The sequence below is a fragment of the Myotis nattereri genome (genome assembly GCF_964212035.1).
Source record: "Myotis nattereri genome assembly, chromosome: 1".
Lineage (NCBI taxonomy): Eukaryota > Metazoa > Chordata > Mammalia > Chiroptera > Vespertilionidae > Myotis > Myotis nattereri.
The window spans coordinates 10,892,045-10,913,396 of NC_138075.1; the positions used below are offsets into that span (position 1 = coordinate 10,892,045).

Here is a 21,352-nt window from a genome sequence, read left to right on the forward strand (position 1 = left end):
CGGCCCCCGGCACGCACCCGGGAGGCCCCGGCGGGGGCTAGTGCCCGCGCGCTCCTGGGGGGCGCTTTGCCCGGCTTCACGAAGACGCGCGCGCGCAGGGAGGCGCCACGTGCTGGGGCCCCGAGCGCGCGGAGGCTGCGCTCGGCGTTGGCGCGCCGCGGCGAACCCACGTGCGGGCAGCCGGGACCCGCCTTACGGAAGCCACCTACCGCCACGCACGTGCGGGCCGCCGCCCCTTCCCCGCGCCCAGCTCAGCCCCACTCGGCCCAGCGGGAACCGGATCCTGGTCCCGGCACCGCGAGGCGGCGCACCGGCCGCCTAGGGCAGCCGAGGGGCGGGGCCGCCCCCGTATTGTTCCTCCCCAGAGGCCGGCCCTCCCCTTCCCCAGCCCCGGGCGGGGCGCGGTGCCGCCGCAGCCGTGGAACGTGGGCTCGCGCCCCGCCTTTGTCTCCCGGCGGCTCGCGCCGTAGCCCCGGGCCGCAGTTCGCCGCGCGAGCCGCTCCGTGGACGCGGCGCGATGAGCTCGGGAAGCGGAGACGACGGGCGCAGCGAGGACGGGGGAAGCCTCGGGATGGACGTTACCGTCTCCGAGCTCATGGAGCTCTTTCTGCAGAGCCCGCTGGTGACTTGGGTGAGTGCGCCTGGCTCCCCGCCCCATTGTTAGTGCACCGGCCGCTCTCCCGCCCGCCTGCGGTCGCCGCAGACCCGACTCGCCCGGCCCCGGGCAGCCCCACGTTTCGGGGGTCTTAGCAGGTGTTTCGGGCTGGGGTCGGGGGTCCGTGTCCCGGGGTCCCGAGGCGTTTCCAACTCCAGAGCGGCGCGCCCGCTGCAGGACCCCGTAGCGCTGCCTGCCCTGAGAGTGGGTACACCTGTTCCCGCCGGGGCACTGGGCTGCCGGTGCAGGAGCGGACGGGGTCCGAGTGGCCCCCCGGCCCCTGTGGCTTTACCACTCGGGAAAAGGACTCACTTCCCCAGCATATCCTCGTGTAGTGTTTGAACCCGAGACCAGCCCAGCCGGTGAATGGCGGTGACGGGTGAGGGTGGGGGGAGGGGGGTGTCTTCGAGTGGGAACATGTGTACAGGCTGGGGTGGGTGCAGCGATTTCCAGTAGCTCTGAGACGTGAGAAATTGGTTGAAAAGTCCCTTCTATTTTTTATTTTCCCCCGCTCTGGGACGCTGGAGAAAAGTGGCGAGGAAGTTTTCCTCCTGCCGCCTCGCGGCTGTTGCCTGGAGCCGGGCAGGGAGACAGGCCCTGGGGAAAGGTGGACTTGGTGCCTACCGAAGCGTGGGTGGGGGTGGGGTGGGGTGACCCCTTCAGCCCACCCGGGCCCTCCCCGCCTTTGCCCTAAAGAGCTTCAAATGGGCGCGTGTGGGGTGACTTTTCCTGCCTTTTCTCTCCACATCCCCCTCCTCGCAGGTGAAAACTTTGGGCCCATTTGGAAGCAGCAACCACGACAACCTGACTATGTACATGGATTTAGTGGATGGCATCTTTTTGAACCAAGTCATGTTGCAAATGTAAGTGGTCTCCACGGACAAAGGACAGAAACAGTGCTTCTTCAGGAGGTTTGGTTTAAGGTCGTAGAGATGGAGCCTGAGGTTGCTATGGGAGGGTTCTTTGCACGTGGGGCCAATGGCATCTCAGTATCAAGTGCCTTTTTGCCGCCATTCGCCATTCGTTGGGGTAAGAAGAACTCCAGGACAGTGCAAGGTTGGCAGCTTGATTGATGAAGAAAATAGGGAATTGAAGGACTACCAAATACTTGAGATAGATGGTGCAATGAACTTCACACCACCTCATGTGATTTAAGCAACGAAATTTAAAAAAAAATAATGTCTTTAGGGAGCAGGGAACTGTAACGGACAGTGTCTGGTTACAGGAAGTGTCAGGGGTGGGTCGGGAGCATCTGTGAGTGACTAAGGTTTCACTCTTGGTTGGGTCGCCTGTGTTTCTGGGCTCTCTTTCATTTCGTCTTCCATGTTCAGTGGCCCCGTAGCCCGTGCCGTTGGTTAAGTCGCTCCTCATGAGCTGGATTGAAAGTCACTGCGTGAGGAGAGGCACAGGGAGTCGGAATGCCGTGGGACCGACTCGGAGCATGCCCCTTCAGCAGGGTCTTGGTGGAAGTTCTACTTGTTTGCTAGAATGTGTGACCACATCCTTTCTCTCGCTGAACTCTGCAGAGCCTGTCTGACTGCCGGCCCGCCACCTGTAGGTGTGGGCTCCTCCTGCTGCACTCTGCTTTTAACTCAGAAACGGCAGGGGAGATGCTGGAGCTTAGCGTCAGTGGCACTTGGTTCTTAGACTCTTGCAGGAAAAGAAAGCACCCTAGGGTTCTCTGGATCAATCCCTTATGCTCACCTGCAGCTACGTGTCAGGCTTGAGCATAATAAACCCTTTAGCTAAAGAGAATCAGCTTCCTTTGTGGCCCCCGCAGGAGGAGGAGGAGGAGGAGGAGGAGGAGGAGGAGGAGTTAGCTTTGGCATATTCAGAAAGTGATTTAAGTAGACTTACCTAAAAAGATCTGTTTGAAGACATTCCCCAAGAACATTGCTCCTTTTGTTTTAATGAGCCGTGTGGCATCGGGCTGTGGGAGAGACACTTCCGTTCTAATGGGGTTTTTTCAAAAGTACTACCAGTCGTACCAATCCTGTGTTTGATTAGATTCTAAAGGACACGTCAGTTGGCTTTGGCAGCACTTCTCCCAGAACGCTGACGACGGTGAGTTTTCTTGGGTTGTCTGGTGGTATGGTTGAGTTCTGGCAACTATTCCCCATTCCCTTAGAACCCCCCCCCCCCCCCAAATTACTGGATTCTCTTAGTGCGGTGGCCAGTGAAACTTCAACCTGTCCTTACCCAAGCTCAAGCCCAAGCCTGTTGATGAAAAAAATCAGCAGTATCCCCAGCATTTTCATTCAGCTTTCACACCCAGGCAGAGGGAGAACAAAAGCCTGGGGATTGTTTCTCTTTCTTCCCTGACCTTTGGAATTCCTGACGCTTTTACCACTTGCTTGTAAATCAGGAAAGCTTGTTGGACGTTCCTTTGAGAAATGCCAGCTCATTGCCCATCCACGCTGGGCCCGCGGCTAATTTCAGTTTGTAGGGCTTCTTGCCTCCTCCTTGAAAATTTCAAATGCTATTTTCTCCTCAGTGATTTGCCAAGGTAACCAGCCTAGAAGTGAGGGCTGACTAGTTTGGGCTTAAAGCCGTAAACAGGGCTTCTGGGTCTTTCTGGTCAGGGCCAGGCACAGAAAAGGGGCCACAGGGAAGCCGTTGGGGTGGCTTTCCAGAACGAGGACATCCAGGAGGGAGTGGCCCCAGCAGCACAGTGTACCTGTTGGTGCTGAGAATAACCCTGCTCCAGGTGTAGGAATGAGAACATTCGTTGCCTTTGGAAGTGGTGGGGATTGACTGGAAAAGGAGGGGTGCAGGAGAACTGGGAGGGGTAGAAGTTTTCTGTATAATGACTGGAGTATGTTTCATTTTTTAACTCATCAAGCTGTAACTTAAGATACAATGCATTTTACTCTATGTAAAAATTCCCTCAATTACAAAAAGAAAAGAATTCCAGCCCTAGTGTCAACACAGAGGGAGCCAAGCCAACCTGGGTTTGAAGTCCAGGTGTCTGTCTTCCTAGCTGCCTGATACCGGGCATGGCACTCATCACCTCAGTTTCCTCATCTGTGAAATGGGAACTAAAGTGCCTCCCTTAAGAGATGGTGGTGAGGATTAAACGGGATGATGTGTTAGCATTTAGCACAGTGCCTGCCACTTAGAAGGCGTTAGTGTCAGTTACTCAGTTAGGTATATACTGTCTTAATCCAGGAAGGATTTGAGGCATCCCGTATGCGTTGGGTTTCTTCCTTCAGTCTTTTCTCCCACATCTTATCTCCTAGATTGCTGGTAATTCTTAGCCTTTGCCCTCTCCCAGTGTGTTCTAGGGCAGAACTGGGCTCGCAGGGGAGGGGGGGGTTGGGGTGGAGGTTCGGGGGCGGGGGCACGTCCTAGCCCCACATCTGACACTGTACTTAAGCTAAGCTTGTGTTTTCACTTGTGCCAAATGGGAGAAATGTCAGCTACCCAGCAGGTAAGGCTGTTCTGCTGTACCACCCATGCTGGGAGCTTCGACTGTGCCGTTCACCTGCTTTGATCAGTTCTCCCCGGGGCTGGTAGGCCTGAGAAAAGAGAGCAGTGTGCTCACTGGCTTGCTGGAGCTCCGATAAGAGGCATGTTACCTGACACTTCAGAGCCATATGGAGGCTGCTGGGGCTCACGGGACTGCACCTGGGCATTGTCTCTGGCAACTGAAGAAGGCTGCGGTAGTAGTCTCCTGGCCCCGGCCTCCCGGTGAGGTGACATCAGTGCCGGGAAGCAGGAAAGCCCTGTGAGCTCAGCTTTCAGGGGAGGCCCGGTCTAGGAGAATTCCTGAATGGGAGTGAGGCGTTGGGTGGCGCGGATGGAGATGCATGGGAAACTTGCTGAATAGCTCCTCTGTCAATGCAGTCTCTGGGTACCTCCTGGTACCCAAGGGAAAAGAAGGTGTCTGGTTCACGGTGGACACATTTTTCACTGTCTCGTAGCAAAGTTACCTAGGAGCTTTGATTCTAGCATCAGGCAGGCAAGTTCAAATCCCCCCCTCTGCCACTCACTAGTTTTTCACTTTGAGCAAATTCCTTACTTCAACTCTAGATGCCTCCATTTCCTGCTCTGTAAGAAGGGGATGGTACTTTATAGATTTGGAGAGGATTAAAAAAGATCATGTATATAGAAAATGCCCAACAAATGTCATCATCGTTGTCATTAATGTGGGGCGCAGAACTCTGTGTGTGTGTGCGCGCGTGTGCTTGTGGGAGTGGACACGTTTGCTATGACCCAGATTGGAATCAGCAGGCCTTGATGTATCTCCCGCAGCACGGAGGGGAGGGGGCTACCCAGTCCCGGGCAGAGTGAGAACAGACCATACTCGGCTTGTTTTGATTTGGTTCCTAGTAACCTTCCTTTACCCTGAGAGCCTCAAAGGAGGGAGTATTAGTGATCGTGATAATTAGTTTACTTGCTCGCATAGTAAACGTCAGGGCTGTTGGGGAGTGTAGTTTCAGTTAGCGACCGCTCTTCAGAACTGATGGGAGAAGCAGAGATGGTCTGAGCCCAGGCCCCACCCTGGTGCGTGGAGTGTCTTCTAGGTGCGGCGAGCGTCCCTGTGTGTGCTGAGGCGCTGTGGCTCCTGGCACCCCTGGGGTGGTCCCCGTCTGATGTAAATGAAAGCTGAGGCGACAGTAACGACAAAACAGAAAAAGCCTTGCATGTTCCCTAAGTTCTGCTACGTTAAGAAGCACATTTGTCACTCTGAGAGATTGCTTGTTATCTTTTAATGTATCGTCGTCAAGGGAGAATTGCATCGTCAAGGTAAATCGTTTTGTAATGGTAGGTGCACTTCTGCAGCTGAAAGTGCCTTTGCCGTTTAAACTCTGAACGCCTCCTCTATTCCTAAATTAATTCCCACTGAACCGCTAACCTTTTTTTTTCTATGCACGAATGGCTCCATGAGGGACATGTAACGTGTAGCCTGGCCAGACTCTATTACTGTGTGGAGATAGTAAAAAAATGTTGTCACATGACAGTTGAAAAGAGGTCCTCTGGTTTCCCCACGGGACCCACTGACTATTTTAGGGGCTCTAGGGTGATTGAATAAGATCCCTGGCTGAGTATTGCACGTAATGAGTAAAGGGGTTCAGATACACACAGTGCAAGATGGGGACTCATAGTGCAGCTATCAAATATTCATGGCTGAGTTTAATTTAATTGATTATTTTTTTAAAATTAAAATGGTGCCATGTTAGGACTTCTGAAAGAACCAGCGCAGGAAAGATTGTTCAAACGGAAGACCTCTTCCTTCTCTTCAGCTAGGACAGTGGTCGGCAAACTGCGGCTCACGAGCCACATGTGGCTCTTTGGCCCCTTGAGTGTGGCTCTTCCACAAAAAACTGACTTCTGCGCATGGGCCACGAAGTTTCGATTGCACTGTACGTGCACGCCCGCACGTGGTATTTTGTAGAAGAGCCACACTCAAGGGGGCTAAAGAGCCTCATGTGGCTCGCGAGCCGCGGTTTGCCGACCACGGAGCTAGAAGATTGGCGGCTCCGCCACCTCCCCAGCTGCCCTTCATTGCTCCAAGTCCTTCTCAGATTTTTTCCTTGAGAATCTTTCTCTTCTCCTCTATTTTCTTTGATCTATAGAACTCTTCTCTGATCCAGCGCCGTGATGATATAAGCAGGGGTACGTTCAACCCGGGGAATGATACGTTCAGTGGCATTTACACGCCTGTTGGTTATTTCATAGCTTCATCCCAAGTAACAAAGAAGGCTGCAGCGAGGCTAGTTCCACCAGTGGTCCCATTGCTTCGGCACAATTCCTCAATTAATTAGCCAATTGTTCCCCACCTCTGGCTAGGCCAGTCAGTTCATTACTGTCATTTCCTTCATGGTAACGTTCAAATCCTGGCAAAGGGACCCCTGCTACATCCTCTTTCTTCACGCACATTTTCACGCGGGCTTCATTTACATTTTGGATAACTGCGGTGCTCAAGCCCCTTCCTGCTGTGAACTTGGCCTCAGAGCGAAAGGCAGCTTCTCTCATCACTTCCCCCCTCAGCGGTTTAGTCTCAGGCCCTGTAATCTCCAGGCTCCGTTGAAATCGAAGAGTTTTTTTTTTCTTTTTTTAAAAATATATTTTATTGATATTTTACAGAGAGGAAGGGAGAGGGATAGTTAGAAACATCAATGAGAGAGAAACATCGATCAGCTGCCTCTTGCACACCCCCCACTGGGGATGTGCCCCCAACCCAGGTACATGCCCTTGACCGGAATCGAACCTGGGACCCTTCAGTCCGCAGGCCGACGCTCTATCCACTGAGCCAAACCAGTCAGGGCGAGTTTGTTTTTCTTAAATGTACTTCCAGTGACATTTGAAATGATTTCTACTTGTAGTTTTGTGTTTTTTTCCTGTTTGTCAATTTTGTATTAATTATTGACTTCAAATGAGCCGAGTGTCATTGAGATTGATTTCTATACCAAACCCCCCTTCATGTATCGAGGGGGCGGGTTACCGCCGGAAGAGGAAGAGGCCTGCCTCTCTTCCATCAGACCAGCTCCCAGGAGGCTCAGCGCCCTTATCACAGGGCTAGGGTGACAGGCGAAACCATGAAGACAGCCCTCATTTGAATTCGACCTCCCTCCTGTGTCTTGGGACAGTAAGGCTGGGGGAGGGCTTTGTTAGGAAAAACAGGAGAGGTGGCAGCTGAGTTGTCCTGTTAGGTCTGTTCTCTTCAGATAGGAAACCTTCGTTATCACACAGAGACTGTTGAGACGCATCCTGTACAGACACAGATGAGTGAAATTATAAGTCGCTTGGTTCAGATGACTGCTTTCATCATGACCAGGCCGGACTTTTGCCCGAGAGCGGAAAATAAATGACGCTTTGGGGGTTTCCCACGTGCATCACTTGTCTCGCTATGGTTAGCATTTCCCGTAGGCTGTGTGGTACCCCAGATAGTGCCACGGACTGATGTATGTCTGTCCCGGTGGAATCGTGTCCCTAGAATGTAAACCACAGGCAGGATCAGCGTGAGACCGATGCTGGTGACAGAGGAAGGGAACCCATGTGAAGTAGAACATTAATGATGTTTATTGACTTAAGTCAGAGCATGGACCATTTTTTCCCCTTTTACTTTCTTGATGACTCATATTTTCGTGTGTTCAGCTTTTAACCTTGAAATATATTTTGGGGTAGGTTGTTGATTTTTACACTGTAACATTTTGGGTCTGCATTGCATTTGGTGGTGGTTGAGGGGTGCTGCTAGCAGTGGGAATGGAAATGCCATTGGTTAAGGGCCTGAGGAGGGTAGGGGCTTGTGGGAGCGGGAGTGATGTGTGTCGCGTCTCGGGTCCACAGCTCAGCAGGGGCGGAATTAGGGTTTGACTGGAGCCACCCTGGTTATAGCCCCACACTCACCTAGGCTTGGCGAGGACTGCCCGGCGCTGGGGAGGGAGGTGCGGTCAGTGCTGGGAGACGCCATTTCCATTCTCGCGTTTCTCCCCCTAGAGACCCCAGGCCGACTAATCAGCGCATCAACCAGCACGTGAACAACGACGTGAACCTCCGCATTCAGAACCTGACCATCTTGGTGAGAAACATCAAGACCTACTACCAGGTAAGGGCCGCTCTCTGCCCCCCAGGGGTCCTGTGCTCCTGGCAGTGCCGCCACGCAAACGGTTTCCCCACAGGAAGCCCGGAGGAAATGTGTTCACGGTCAGGCTTCTGCTTGCTGACAGCGGGTGTGTTTTCTCACTGGCATCTGTTTTTTGCATTGTGAGGAGGGTCAGATGTGAATTGCTTTACCTCATCCAGAGAATGTCGGTTGAATGGTGTGCAAGGCTTTGGGTCTGGTGCTGTGAGGTCCCCAGAGATGAGCCTCGGGTCGTCACTGTGGCCCCCAGCACCAGTCGCTCGGGGAGTGGCTGGCATGGGCACCGGGAGGGGCACCCTGATGTGGTTATCACCCACAGCTCAGCGCGTCTTTGTACAGCAGCAGTTCGAGGGGTTGCAGGAGATACGGGACCACAGAAGGGTTATGTTGGGGCAGGACTGTAATCGGCGAGCCTCCAGCTTGCAGACGGGAGCGCTGGAGTTCACACCGTGTGGAATGCCCGCCTGTCGGTGCTCACCACACCTCATTAGCAGAGAGTCCGGGGTAGGAGGACCTGATGGGGAAGGGCTGTTAAAATCCCCAGCCCAGCCTTGGGAAGGTGGGGTGAAATCTTTGATATTTGTGGTCTTTACATGGCCAGCGCTGATGCAATATGGACCGAAACTGCGCCTCAGGGCCCTGGCTTTCACACTTTTTCTGAGCACTGAAACTTCCCCCCTCCCCCCCATATGAGTTTTTTTAAGGTCTCAGGTGACACCCAATGACTCTGATTGACTTGGGGGTTGGGGGCCCCTGGTGCCTTCTGCTCAGCCCCCTCTCCCGTCAGGGCATCCCTGTGGGTTCCTGGGACCCCAGGGAACATGGTTTAAGAACCACTCAGTGCCCATCAACAAGCCCCAGATTCATGCCGAGGTTTCACCGAGATCCTGGGCCAGACACGGTCTGTGCTCATTCCATGGCCTGTTGGCCGCACAGCACCGTGACTCTCCGAGCAGCCTCTGGGAGGCTTACAACCAGCCCCATCCTTTCAGTTAGAAGTGCCAGCTGCGCTGAGGAGGGGCCGGGAGCCAGGGCGGGGCCTGGGAGAGCGGGGACTGTGGGACCGAAGTGGCTTCGTTTCTTTGTCTGAGGGGAGCCACACTGAGGGCCGGGCAAGCTACAGGCTGGGGGGTGTCAGCTAGCGCTGCCCTGTGACAGCCACGGGCAGGGGAAGCTGGGCAGAGGCGGTGGTGCTGCCCTGGAACTTGGGTCTGGGCGTGGAGGGGCTTGATTCCTGGCTGCGGGCACCATTCGTGGAAAGCAGGTGCTTTTGATGCTGTGTGCTGGTGCCAGGGAAGCGGATGGGGCCAACAGTGCAATAGACAAGAACCCTAACTCGGGCTGCATGGGGGGCATGTGGGAAGGCTTCTTGGAGGAAGAGGCACCTGAGTGGACAGATGGTACACAACGGAGTTTCCAAGATCGGTGGATTATGGGAAGGAGACAGGAGAAAAGGTGTTGAGATGGAGGAAGTCCGGGAGGCACAAGACAGTCCTGTCCTTTGTCACAGTCAGCACTTGCCCCAGTTGCTGGGACGAAGGCCTGTTGCTCCTGGTTTCAGATGAATCAACACCAGGGAGATGTCATCGTGGAACTCCTGACGGGCAGGCCTCCCGCCTCAGGTGTTGCTGGGAGGCCGTCGCCCCTCCCTTGTGGCAGCGATGAGGGCCTCGGGTGGAGGTGCGGTTTCTGAGGCTCTCCGTGAGCAGCCCGCAGTCGGGCTCGGTGCAGGCTGTGTGGCACGCACAAGCCGTCCACTGCTCCCGCGGCCTGGGGAGGGTGCACGCTGATGGTGGGCAGCAGCCCTGCTGGTCGGGCCTGGGCCGGCCAAGGGGGCTTGGCACTGCTGGGGACGTTGTCGAGTTGCAGGCAGTTTGCTGCTCTTGGGGGACTGTGTAGATGAGCTCCAGAGCACGGGAACCACTTCGGGAAGGAAAAGACGGCCAGTCCACCCTCAGGGCCCAGAGAGAATCGCGGTAGAAGGAGGGACCCTGCCTCCTAGCTCGGCGCCTGCGCTGTGGCTTCTGCGCCGAGGGCAGGGCTGGGGTGCGTGGCAGCCCAGCCCGGCGCCCAGTGTAAATGTTTGCAGAAGCACTTGCTAAAGGCCGCAGAGCATCCCCGCCGCAGTCCTGCTCACGCGGACCAAGCCTCCGCCGCAGGACGCTTGCCGCTGGGCTGACACCGGTAGGCGTGGGCAAGGTTGAGCTGTGTTGTTTTTTTCTTCTGATTTATTATAAAGTAAAGTCCTGGTCATATAAGTAGTACGTGCTTTTTATAAACGGCGTGGAAAACAAACAGGTAGCCAGAAAAAAGACCCACCCACGATCCCACCACTGAAAGGCAATCCCCGTGAGCAGTTTGAGCGTTTCCTCCCAGTGTTCCCATGAATAGTTTTTGTTTCACGCCGTCGTGGTCGTGCCTTGTACACAATCGCGTATCCTGTCTTTTTTCCCTCCCACCTGACATTGTGGCTGAAGCATAATTGGTCATTATTGTCAAGCGACATTCAAGCAAGTTTTCCAAAGAAGTGCTGCCCAGTGTCCCCTTTTGTGAGGGGCGTGGATGAAGTGAGATAAAACGTGCCTTACTCTGACCAGGGAGGGTGAGCGGTCATCCCCAAGTAGCGTGGGATGCCCTCCTGCCCCTGGCTTGTCAGTCAGACGCGTCAAGGTCACGGAATCCAGCCCTGGGCCTTGTTTGCCAGGCAGCGGCGCTCACCCTGTCCGTCCGTCCTTTCCTGCGGCACCGTGGGGCGGGGCAGTTAGGAGGGCCCGGGTCTCTCTCCAATAGCGTGGTCTTGTTGCGCAGGAAGCTTATGTTTTGCCCCTGAAAGCCTGTGGCGACCTTGTCCTTGACCTTTTTCAGAAGACAGAGGTGGGTGGGAGGCACACGGCCAGGCGCAGTCTGACCGCGGGTGTCAGCCAGGACCTCAGGCCTTCTCCTGGCCTGGGGCTTGGACTCCTCTGGGGTTGGGGCCAGGACTCTGCATTTTCAGAAGTTCCCCAGCTGCTGAGCCTTACCGTCCTTCCCATTAGGCTGGGAATCAGTGGGCTAGAGTAGTGGTTCTCAAAGGGGGGTTCCCAGCCCAGCAGGAGGGAACTTGTTAGAAACACATCTGGTCTGCATGTCTAACCAGCCCCTCCGAGGCCTGCTGTGGAGGTCCTGCCTCCGTCGTAAGCCCTGCAGAGGATGCTGCTGCGCCCTCACCTGGGAGCCCCGGGCTGCAGAGCGTGCCTGGTGATGTCTGGAAGAGCGCCTTCCGCCAGTTCCCCGAGGGCGGGGAGAGCTCGATCCTCCCAGTGGCTCCTCTGCATCACTTACCGCAGAAACACACCTCGTCGGCCCTGGGCAGGTGCGGTCCTTCTCTGGGGCTCTGAGTTCGCACCGTCAAGAAGAGGATGGGCCCTGGGAGTCCGATACTCCACGGCCCCACAGTGACCAGAGGTGGCCACGATGTAGAGTTATGACCACCTCAGGGAAGCTTTGTGTTATGAGTTCCTTGAACTTGGCTCCTCTGGCTTCTGGTCTCACCGTGGTTAGAAGGCGCAGCAGACCCAAACTATTGTTCGTTTTTCGGGGGCACCGAGTAGGCTTTTATTACATGTCAGCTGTTGCTATTAGCTGATGTGACTGTTTTCGTTGGGCTTTTAAAAACTTTTATTGTTGAGAGTATTACAGATGTCCCTCATTCTCCCCCTTTGCCCTCCCCCCAAATAGTGTTCTTGATCTCAGAAGAAACAGCAGAAGAAGTAGTCTGGGTTCTTTGTCTTCTGTGATCTGTTTTTTCCTTCATCGCTCTGAAGAATTGAAAATAAAACAGTACCAGTGTTTATCATGAGCACCTGTGTTATTCAAATGAATATGAACATATGTGAATATTTCTCTTGCCGTGTGTGTATACATATATCTGTGTACATATATGTAGGTGTGTGTGCATACATACGTGCAAGCATTACTGTGACATCTTCCGGTAGAACTTCCATACCTTGCCAGTACCTTTTCCCTACTCAGCCTTGTTTTTGAGACCTGTCAGCTCTGCATGGCCCTCATCTTAGATAAGCCTGGGCTGGCTACTAAACATGAGAAATATCTTTAGAAATGTGCAAGCTTGGTTTCAAAAATGAAAGACTTTTGTTCAAAAGTAAGAATAGTAGGAAGTGTACATTTGTACATTGTTGGTGGGGACGTGGTAAAGTCACGTAGCCCGGCCTCGTTCGTGTGGCCTGGAGGGTCGGTGGCAGTGAAGGTTGGCGGTGACAGTGGTCAGGGAGCTTATCCGCCACTTTGGCCGTATCTGCCGGTACCACCAGCATTTGCTTTGTGAATAACACATGGTATTAATTTGCAGGGGAGGGATTACTTGCTCTGCTTCTGACTTTAACGCTTAAGGAGGAGGAACGTGAGGTGGATACTATTGATTTTGTAGCCTGTATCTGTATTCTGAAGAGGAGTAGCCAATATAGAAGGGAAGGAGTCAAGAGAAAAAGGGGGGAGGAGGGATCAAAGTAAGATTTTGATCATAAAAATATTTTCTGATTGCAGATGGGGAAATATAAAGACGCTTAAATCCATTCATGGGTATTTATGCTTTCTGACGTCTTGTCCACGCGTATGTGTTTCAAGGTGTGGAGATCATTAATTGTAACCTTTCTTTCCTTTCACTGTGTAGTAAGCATTTTGCTGTGTCATTAAATACCCTTTCATAGTACGGATTTTAGTGTGTCCGTGACATTTTATCATATGGCTGTACCACTGTCTTTGATGCTGTTATTTCTGTCTCAGAATTATAACCAAGACTGCCATGAACACACTGGGTACATAAATTTTTCAACTGTTCTCGTTTCCTTAGGATCAATTCCTAGCATGGAATTCCTGGGTCAGAGGGCATGAATACTTTGAGGGCGTATGCCTTTTTTATAGGCCTTTGTTTTTCTCTGCTGGACGGTGTGACCGTGCCCTTGGTGCGTTGCGATGGCACCTGCGAGGTGCAGGGTTCTGGGTCCCTGCTGAGGGCTGATCCTGCCATGGGGAAGAAGGCCTGAGGTGATTTGTACTGTGTGTCTGGGCCACCGTGCTTGTGTCGGAGAGTGGCTGGATGCCGCTCTGGAATCGCCAGCAGGACAGCCACAGGCGAGCGGGCCCTGGTGAGAGAAGGCAGTGAACTGGGTGGTCCAGGACCAGAGAGACGCCCGTGCCCCCCGCCACCCCCCCATCCGTCCCCCATATCAGCCATGGGAGTCCTTCATCTGCCGTGGACCCGACCCAGGAGCGTGCTGTCCCCACTTGCCTGGGAATGTTTGCCTTCAGGCTAAAATCCAAGAGAGAGCCTTCCCGTCTGTGTGGGGAAGTGACCCTGAGGAGGGCAGTGGTCTGCGTGGACCCCTCCTTTCCTCTTTCCTTCCTCTCGCCTCCCGGCCTCGCATCCTTTCTACCCTGGAGTGATGAAACGAGGAAGCCACGGTGGCCTGGAGCGGTGGGCGTGGCTCACCCCCGTTCTTTTTCTTTCTGTCTCTTGTTCTTAAAGGCTGTTCTCCTGCCCGAGATGCTCACATCTGGTGGGTGGGAGAGAGGCCAGGTAGCCCAACTGCTGTAACCCCTGCGTGTGCACAGGACATAGGAGGGAGTTCCCCAGCCAGGGACGGGTGAACCTCACGGAGAGCTTTCTCAGGGGGGTGACCCTTGCTCCGAATCTTGAAGGATTGTCAAGGAGCTAGACTGGCAGAAAATGGGGTGCATGGGGTGTCCTGGGAGAGGAACAATACCTGCATACTATGGAGACATAAAACAGCCTGAAGACGAAGTCACTTCAGAGTGGCTGTGGGGAGCGCCTACGGGTGAGGCTGGAAAGGTGGCAGAGTTCCAGGGGGTGAGTGCCCTGCTAAGGAAGTTGAACTTCGCCCTGAAGACCTCGGGAGTCCTTGGAGAACCTTTACAAGGGGAAGTTTAAGAAAGAAATCATCGGTGCCCATAGTTAGAGTGGATTATGGGAGGAAGGAGGAGGAAGTCAGGGCAGGTGGTGGGGCCCTGGACCAAGGCGCAGGCAGAGGAGAGGGACTGAGTTCCACGAGACTCACGTGGGGCATTGGCCACGTGGGGGCGTGGACAGCAGCGTGCTCCGTGCCCCACCTGCGTGAGCATCTGCCAGGAGAATCCATCTAATCCAGTGATTCTCAACCTTCCTAATGCCACGACCCTTTAATACAGTTCCTCATGTTGTGGTGACCCCCAATTTCATTGTTACATAATTAAATTGAACATAATTAAAGCATAGTGATTAATCACAAAAACAATATGTAATTATATATGTGTTTTCCGATGGTCTTAGGCGACCTCTGTGAAAGGGTCGTTTGACCCCCAGAGGGGTCGCGACCCACAGGTTGAGAACCGCTGATCACTCGACAGCTGGGGGCAGGGCTCCCGGGGGCTGCGTGTCGTGGCTCTGGGCCAGCCGGACAGGCCACAGGCGGGGGCAGCTTTCAGGCCTGCCAGCGGCTTCCACACTAAGTGGAGGAAGGCGGTGACTCCTCACCTGCTGGCCAGGGACGGAGCAGACGGGGCTGGGGATGCCTGGTCACGTACTGCCTGGCCCCAACCTTTCCAGGGGCAGGTGTTTCTGCAAGACGTGAGCCCGCCAGGGGCACTTGCTTTCCTTTTGTTCTCTCCTTTGTGTGTTGAGAAGAAAAGCTGTCAGGACCTAGTGAACGGAGCTGAGAACCTGGGACTCAGCTCTGTGCCCCAGGCACCAGGTTGAGAGAGACCGCCCAGTGCCCGCTGGGAGCCCTGCGCTCTGCGGAGCTCTCTAGCCTCCTGTGAGGAAGGAGCTGCTGTCCCGTTACATGAGGAAGATAAGGAAACGGCCCCAGAAGCGACACGTTTTTGGGGCCTCAGTCACTTGGGGAAGCTTCTTTCTAAAACTCAGGCTCTCCACAATCACTGATGCAGGGGGGGCTTGCTGCCTTCTGGGGAGGTTGGCAGGATCCGCCCGACAGCAGGCGGCATGCACCCTGAGCCAGATGCCTCGCCTGCCGCGCCAGCCTAGGAGTGCCACTTCTGCGGGGGCTCCTGCTCGCCTCCCCCTTGTTAACCCGATTTCACGCCAGCCCAGCCCCAGAGGAAGGACTGGATTGCTTCAGGCACCTCTGAAACCAGCACTTCCGGGGTTGGGCCCAGGGTGGGACCCGGGGAGCAGCTGGCCCCAGACTTTACCCCGCACCCCCCAGAGCAGCCGGAAGCAGAGAATCAGGGCTAATGGCAGGGGCTGGGAGGGGTGAAAGGTGGGCCTGAGGTAATTAGCAGAGCTGGCATTCCGCCAGGCCATGGAGGCTTAAAGCAAGGAGATGGGGAGAGGGGGCTGGGGAGGAAGGAGGGTGTGTGTGTGTGTGTGTGTGTGTGTGTGTGTGTGTGTGTCCCTCCTCCTGGCCTGAAGTCCAACCCTGAATTGCTGGGGGTTTCCATTCTGTCCCTGAGCTGCCACTCCCTCCTTTGCCTGTATAGAGAGGGGGCAGCTCCAGAGTCTTACCTTTTGTGCCCAGGATGCCACCAGGGTCCCTGCGGGCTGCCCCTGTGTTGTGGTCTGTTCTGCACAAACTGAGCCCTAATGCCCAATACGCGGTGGCCCCAAAGACCCACTCAGATCCTCACGTTTCTACAAATCTGGACTTTCTCGTGTCTCTGATACGTGTGCCCTCCCCGTGTACTTACTTTTCACTTTTTGCTCAAGTTTTCTGTTAATTTGCAGCCTTTTGTTTAAAATAAAAAGCGGGCTGTTTTCGAGCCCGTCACAGAAGAGAGCAGCAAAGCTGTGTGGGGTTGGGAAGCTGGGCCGCCCACCATCAGGCAGGAGCTCCGCGTCGGCGCTTCGGGCAGAACGTGAGCTGAAGCCGTGACGGAGCAGAAGCTGCGGCTCTTTGCGGGAGCTCCTTGGCCTCCGCTAGGCCCTGTCCCCCACGCGTTCAGGACGGAGCGACCAGGTGCGAGGCTTGAGCGCGTCGCTGGGTGAATGAAGTTGCAAACACAGCTTCTCTTTCGGCATCCTGAGTGCCAGGGCGGTAGGAAGCGGTGAGAGGTACTACTTCCGTTTGTGACCAAAGGGAGGGAAATGGATGGGGCATGGATTCTTCAGGTTTTTAAAAAAGAAAAAAAAAATTGCCTCGCCTTTGCCTTGGGTTTTGGTGTTCCCTGCCAAGACCAGCGTGTTTGATGTTATAGCTGGTTTGTCAGAGGAGATCTGGAGAACCTGCCCGGGCAGGCTCTGCCCTCCGAGAAGCTGGCTGCGAGGCTCGCGTGGCTCATATCCAGGACTAATAACAGTTTTTGTTATTCATCTGTTCTTTTGGGAAAGGCAGAGTTTTCTGCTGCTTTGCTGTGGCGTTCGGGGACTTGGTCCTGTTTTTCTAGCGGTGAGGGGAAAGACAGTGATGAGGACGAGGTGCTTGTCTTCGGTTGGTGGGTTCGGCCAACACGGGGGCGGGGGTGGGGGGGCGTGTTGCAGAGGCTGCCCCTGTCTCCCGATCCTGGGTTTGTTGGTGCTATTTTGAGGGGGCGTGGAGCTTTCAGAAGGGCCACGAGGCTGCCAGCTGTAGGCTGCAGGGATCCCATTGGTTTGCGATTGGGTTGTAGCAGGTTATGCAGAGAGAGAGGGAGGGATGGTGTTCCCTCCCTCTCTCTCTGGGGGGCCACTCTCCGTGGGAGGAGATGGGGCGCAGCACATCTGGGGGGCCGTGAGCTGCCACCCAGCCTCCTGAGGAAGCGGTCAGGTTTGCTTTCTCAGCTGGGGGCCGGAGCTCAGCCCCTGCCCTGTGCTCTGTGGGGTGGCCAGGAAGGTGCAGCCAGCAGGGAAGGAGGAGAAGGCACGGGTGGAGGGGAGGGGCCAGAAATAAGGACGAGCTCCACCCACCACGTGGCTAAGCTGGGGCATCTAATTCTTTCAGGAATCCAGAAACTTGTGTGGCACTGGTACTAGCGAGGTGACCTACAGTGCATCCATCATTCAGCTCTACCTTGTAGGTTGTTGTGAGGCACAGATGAAGTCACGCCGGGTTTTTGAATCAGCGAACCGTGGCTCACTCTCGATCCTAGGCCCATTCTGCCAGGGGAGGGCCGAGTCCCTGTGTAATGGAGGCTGGGGAGACAGGAGTACAAATCCGAGCACGGAGTCAGAAAAGCCACGCCAGCCGATCTGCTTACGAGGCAGGAGGGACAGGCAGAGGGCTCCTTTGAGCTCCTACTCAGACTGTGGCCTTGGGCACCTTCATCTCCAGTGACGAGTGCCTGCCTCAGGGCTGTGGGGAGGGATGACCAGGGCCTGGTGCAGGTGCCCATGCCCATGGTGCCTGCCCGGCTGGGCAGAGGGGGACGTGGGCAGGCCCCCTCCCTGGGCCCTGCTGCACTCATCTGTTAGTGAGCAGATGATGGGAGGCCCTTCCAGGAGTTGCCCTCCGTGGTTGGGATTGGTCCAGTACCCACACACCTGTGTGCTGGCCTCCCGCCCCCACGGAGTTCTCCTGTACCGCGAGCTTTTGCTTTACGCTTACTGTGTGCTCGCAGCGGAGCGGGTGTCTGAGGCACGGTATCTCTTGGAGGCCTCAGGGTTTTATCTGCCGCAGCGTGCAGCTCGTGAACAGCAGGCCCTGCGTCTGTGTCACCAACGGGGAAAGGTGTCGGCCCTCAGCGTGTGTTGGTGACAGGAGAAGCCATGACTCACAGGAGTAAGTAGTTCAGAGACTAAGTCATTCCATTCAGAAAGTACATTGTTGTTCCGGTCCGAGGCCGGGCCCTCTGTCCAGGCTGAAGTGGCCTTTCCGAGCCCCTGGCCTGTTGAGTAGTCGGAGGGCAGGGCCTTGCTTTAGTCACGCTGTGTCCCTTGAGTGTCTGACACCTGTCAGGTACCCGGGACCTGACTGCTCTGGGGACCTGACTGCTCTGGGGGTCACGGGGGCACAGGGACGGAGATGCCGGGTGGGGGAGGGGGCTGGAGCCTTTGAATCCCACTCTCAGAGGCTCCCCTGCGGCTTTCACACCAACCTGCAGGCTTCTCATGTGGTGTTTGCTTTGTTGATGGAGATGCCATATGTCAGGTACAGGAGGCTCCGTCCCTGGGGGGTGGAAACGAAATTGATTGCTTTCAACTTTGTCTAGCCAGCCTGGCTCCCTGGAGCTTACTACTGTTCAGGCTTAATGACTTTAAAACTTTAAAAATAAACGCCTCCCATCCAAACCCCAGCAACCGAACAGAATAGTCTGTTCTCCTTCCAATGGGAACGGGCTGCTTAAGGAATCAAACTCTGAAGCACTAACTGTTCTCCTAACCCCCTCCCCCACCCCATCTCACCCCATGATGCCTAGGACAGCATCAGCTGTCCATCTTGCAAATAGCAGGCCTCCCCAGAGCCGCCTCCCTTCCTCTGCACAAGTCGCCCTGACCTGGGACAGCGTCCTGACTCCTCCATGCAGGTTCTTTTTGTCACGTGGGGATGACAGCGGGACTGGATGGACTCCCTGGTGGTGGCGATTCAGGGCTCACATGGTGCCCACTGAGGGCTGAGGAGGTGGGTGTCTGGATGCGCTGTCACCAGGGTGGGGCTGTGCTCCCTCCTCCCGCACTCCTGCGCCTTCCCTGGGCACTTTCTTCTGCCCGTGCGGACGCTCTGAACCTGAGTCTCATCATCTTTATCATCATCCTCACCACATCTCTCAGCTCTCGCCTGCTTTTCTCTGTGTCCCACACCAGTTTGCAGGCTTCCTCTGGGCAGAACTCTGGTGGGTGGCCTTTGCCTCCACCCCTGCCCCCCACCCTCACCCCCGGACTAGGAGCCCAGTAATTGCCAGTTGAAGGGTCGCCCTAATACTTGCTTGGGTTCCCGAGCCTTGCTGTGGTCCCATGAACTGTGTCCGAAAGAAGCAGTGCGACTGGCCCAACACCCCTGCCCAGGGCGTGTGGCAGCCCAGTACCCGGCTGGGAACCCCCGGGACAGGGCAGTGGGATGGGCTGCCCTCTGAAACGTTCCTACTTCAGCCCTGGCCGGTGTGGCTCGGTTAGTTGGAGCATCTGTACACTGAAAGATGGGGCGTTCGCTTCTCTCCCTGTCAGAAACAAACCTGGGTTGCAGGTTCTGTCCTCAGTTTGGGTGTGTAGCCTGGGGGCAGCCGATCAATGTTTCTCACATTGATGTTCCTCTCTCCCCCCTCTCCTCCCTCCCTTTCCTCTGCCCTCCCTCCCTCCTTTCCTTTCTCTAAAATATAAATAAAGGAACAAGTAAAATGTTCCTACTTAAATGCATCCCCTGTATTGAAGCTTTGGGACTTTATTGACCCTGGGATTCAAAGGGGTGGGATACATCAATTTCTAAAGGCAAAGCCACTTCGACAAGCCTTTCAAGCTTGTCCTTTTAAACTCAAACAGCCTTTTTAAACAGCAGGTAATTGGCAGTGTGACCAGCGAAGCCTTCCTCCTTTCTTTATCCCTTGGAAAGGATTCTCCTCTAGGTCTGGCCGAGGTCTCCACTGCTCTGGGGGGTCAAGTCAGGACCTCAAGTTCTGTGTCCATAACTACCCCCCACCCCCACCCCCAAATTTCCTGGGCTGGGTTTTTTTGGTGGGAGGTGGCACATGGCAGGAGCGGGTGATCCAGTGCACAGTTCATAGGCCATTTACATTCCTGTGTCTGTTTGAACGTCTCATAGGTACAGTCTCGGGAAGGGAGAGCTTGAGCCACTGGCGATGGCCCAGGTGGCAGGAGCGGGGTCAGCGGGGTGCAGCTGTCGCGGTGGACCCCGGGGGTGGGGGGCAGATGGAGTTGGGAGGTAGAATCCATGATAGGAGTTTGAAATCCAAGTCTATGTTCAGATTGGGTTGGAAAGAGTTTAGAAAGTGTGAGGGGTAAGTTGACTTTAAATTCCTGAGTAGACCAAAACTAAAAAAAAATAAGAGGGAAATGGTGTGCTCAGGAAAATCCAACTTTGCGTCTGTTAGATAGCGGCCTGATTTCAGAAGTCACCTTTGACTTTAAAAAAGCGAGGAGCTACATCCATAGTCAGAGCAGCATTACTCACAAAGGTGGGAGCACACAGGGCCCGCCAGTGGGCGAGAGGATTAACAAACTGTGGTGCACACATGCAGCGGAGTATTATTCAGCCTGAAAAAGGAAGGAACATCTGACACAGGCGGCAACACGGGTGACCCTGGAGGATAGCGTGCTGGCTGTAATAAGCCGGCCACGGAAAGATAAATATTGTACGAGTCCACATCCATGAGGTCCCTGGAGTGGCCAGATTCCTAGAAACCATGTAGCGTGGTGGTTGCCAGGGGCCGAGGGTGGGGGATGGGGAGGTATTGTTAACCCATCAAAACCAAAGCTTGGTTTTCCAGGATGAAAAGAACTCTGGAGGTCACTGAACCTGACTCTTAAAATCGGCGAAGATGGTAAATGTTAGCGTGTGTTTCATGTGGCTTTGTGTTAATGTGTATTCTCCCATAATGCCACCGGGAAGGGGGCGGAACCCCACGCCCTTTCTGGAGGCCTCGTTTGCTCCACTCTCCGGTGCAGGTGGGTGACCGGTGACTCGGGCCAAGGAAGCAGGACGTTTCCACTCCATTCTCTGGACTTTGCAAACCTCTGTGTCGATGTGGATTTTTTGTTTGCTTGTTTTCTAACTTATTCGGACCTGGGAATCCTGTAATAGAAGGAGACCGGCTGTTGACTTCTTGCATATGGGACCTGGAAGGTGGTTTGGTGGCACCTTCAGGAGGATGCGGCAGGTGTAGCTGTGGGCTGTCTCTCCTAGGGTCGGGCAGTGCAGGTTTGGGACAGCCAGTCAGCACGCCGAGAGGTGGGACTAGTGAGTGTCTGCATTACAGCCCCAGCGTTTTCAGCTGGAGGCAGGGGGTGCAGGGGGCGGGACTCAAATTAACACGGACACTTATTTCTGGGATGCCCGCTTGTGTTATTTCTGCATTTAGCACAGAGCGAGTGCCATGTTTCAGGTGTTGCTCTGACTTAGCCGGGTCCCCACCCTCTCGAATATGGTAATAAGAGGGAGATGCTAAAAGCATAAATTAAGAGGATAGAAGGTTTTTATGTCACGTATGGCTCTGTGCCAGACATGGGACTC

The 21,352-nt window shown here is 54.8% G+C and overlaps 1 protein-coding gene across 3 annotated transcripts in view; it reads left to right on the top strand.

Moving 5' to 3' along the window:
- Window positions 1-556: 556 nt before the first annotated feature.
- Window positions 557-21,352, top strand: part of CCDC88C (coiled-coil domain containing 88C) — a gene marked incomplete at both ends in the record, with an annotated part of 111,260 nt that continues 90,464 nt past the window's right edge. For 2 of the 3 annotated variants that reach the window (XM_081099747.1, XM_081099748.1), the window contains 3 exons: window positions 572-631; window positions 1,418-1,518; window positions 8,099-8,207. In XM_081099747.1, the coding sequence (XP_080955873.1) occupies window positions 572-631; window positions 1,418-1,518; window positions 8,099-8,207 (270 nt within the window). Of the gene's footprint in view, window positions 632-1,417; window positions 1,519-8,098; window positions 8,208-21,352 lie in introns of all 3 variants that reach the window. The other variant, XM_081099746.1, reaches the window with a different exon arrangement.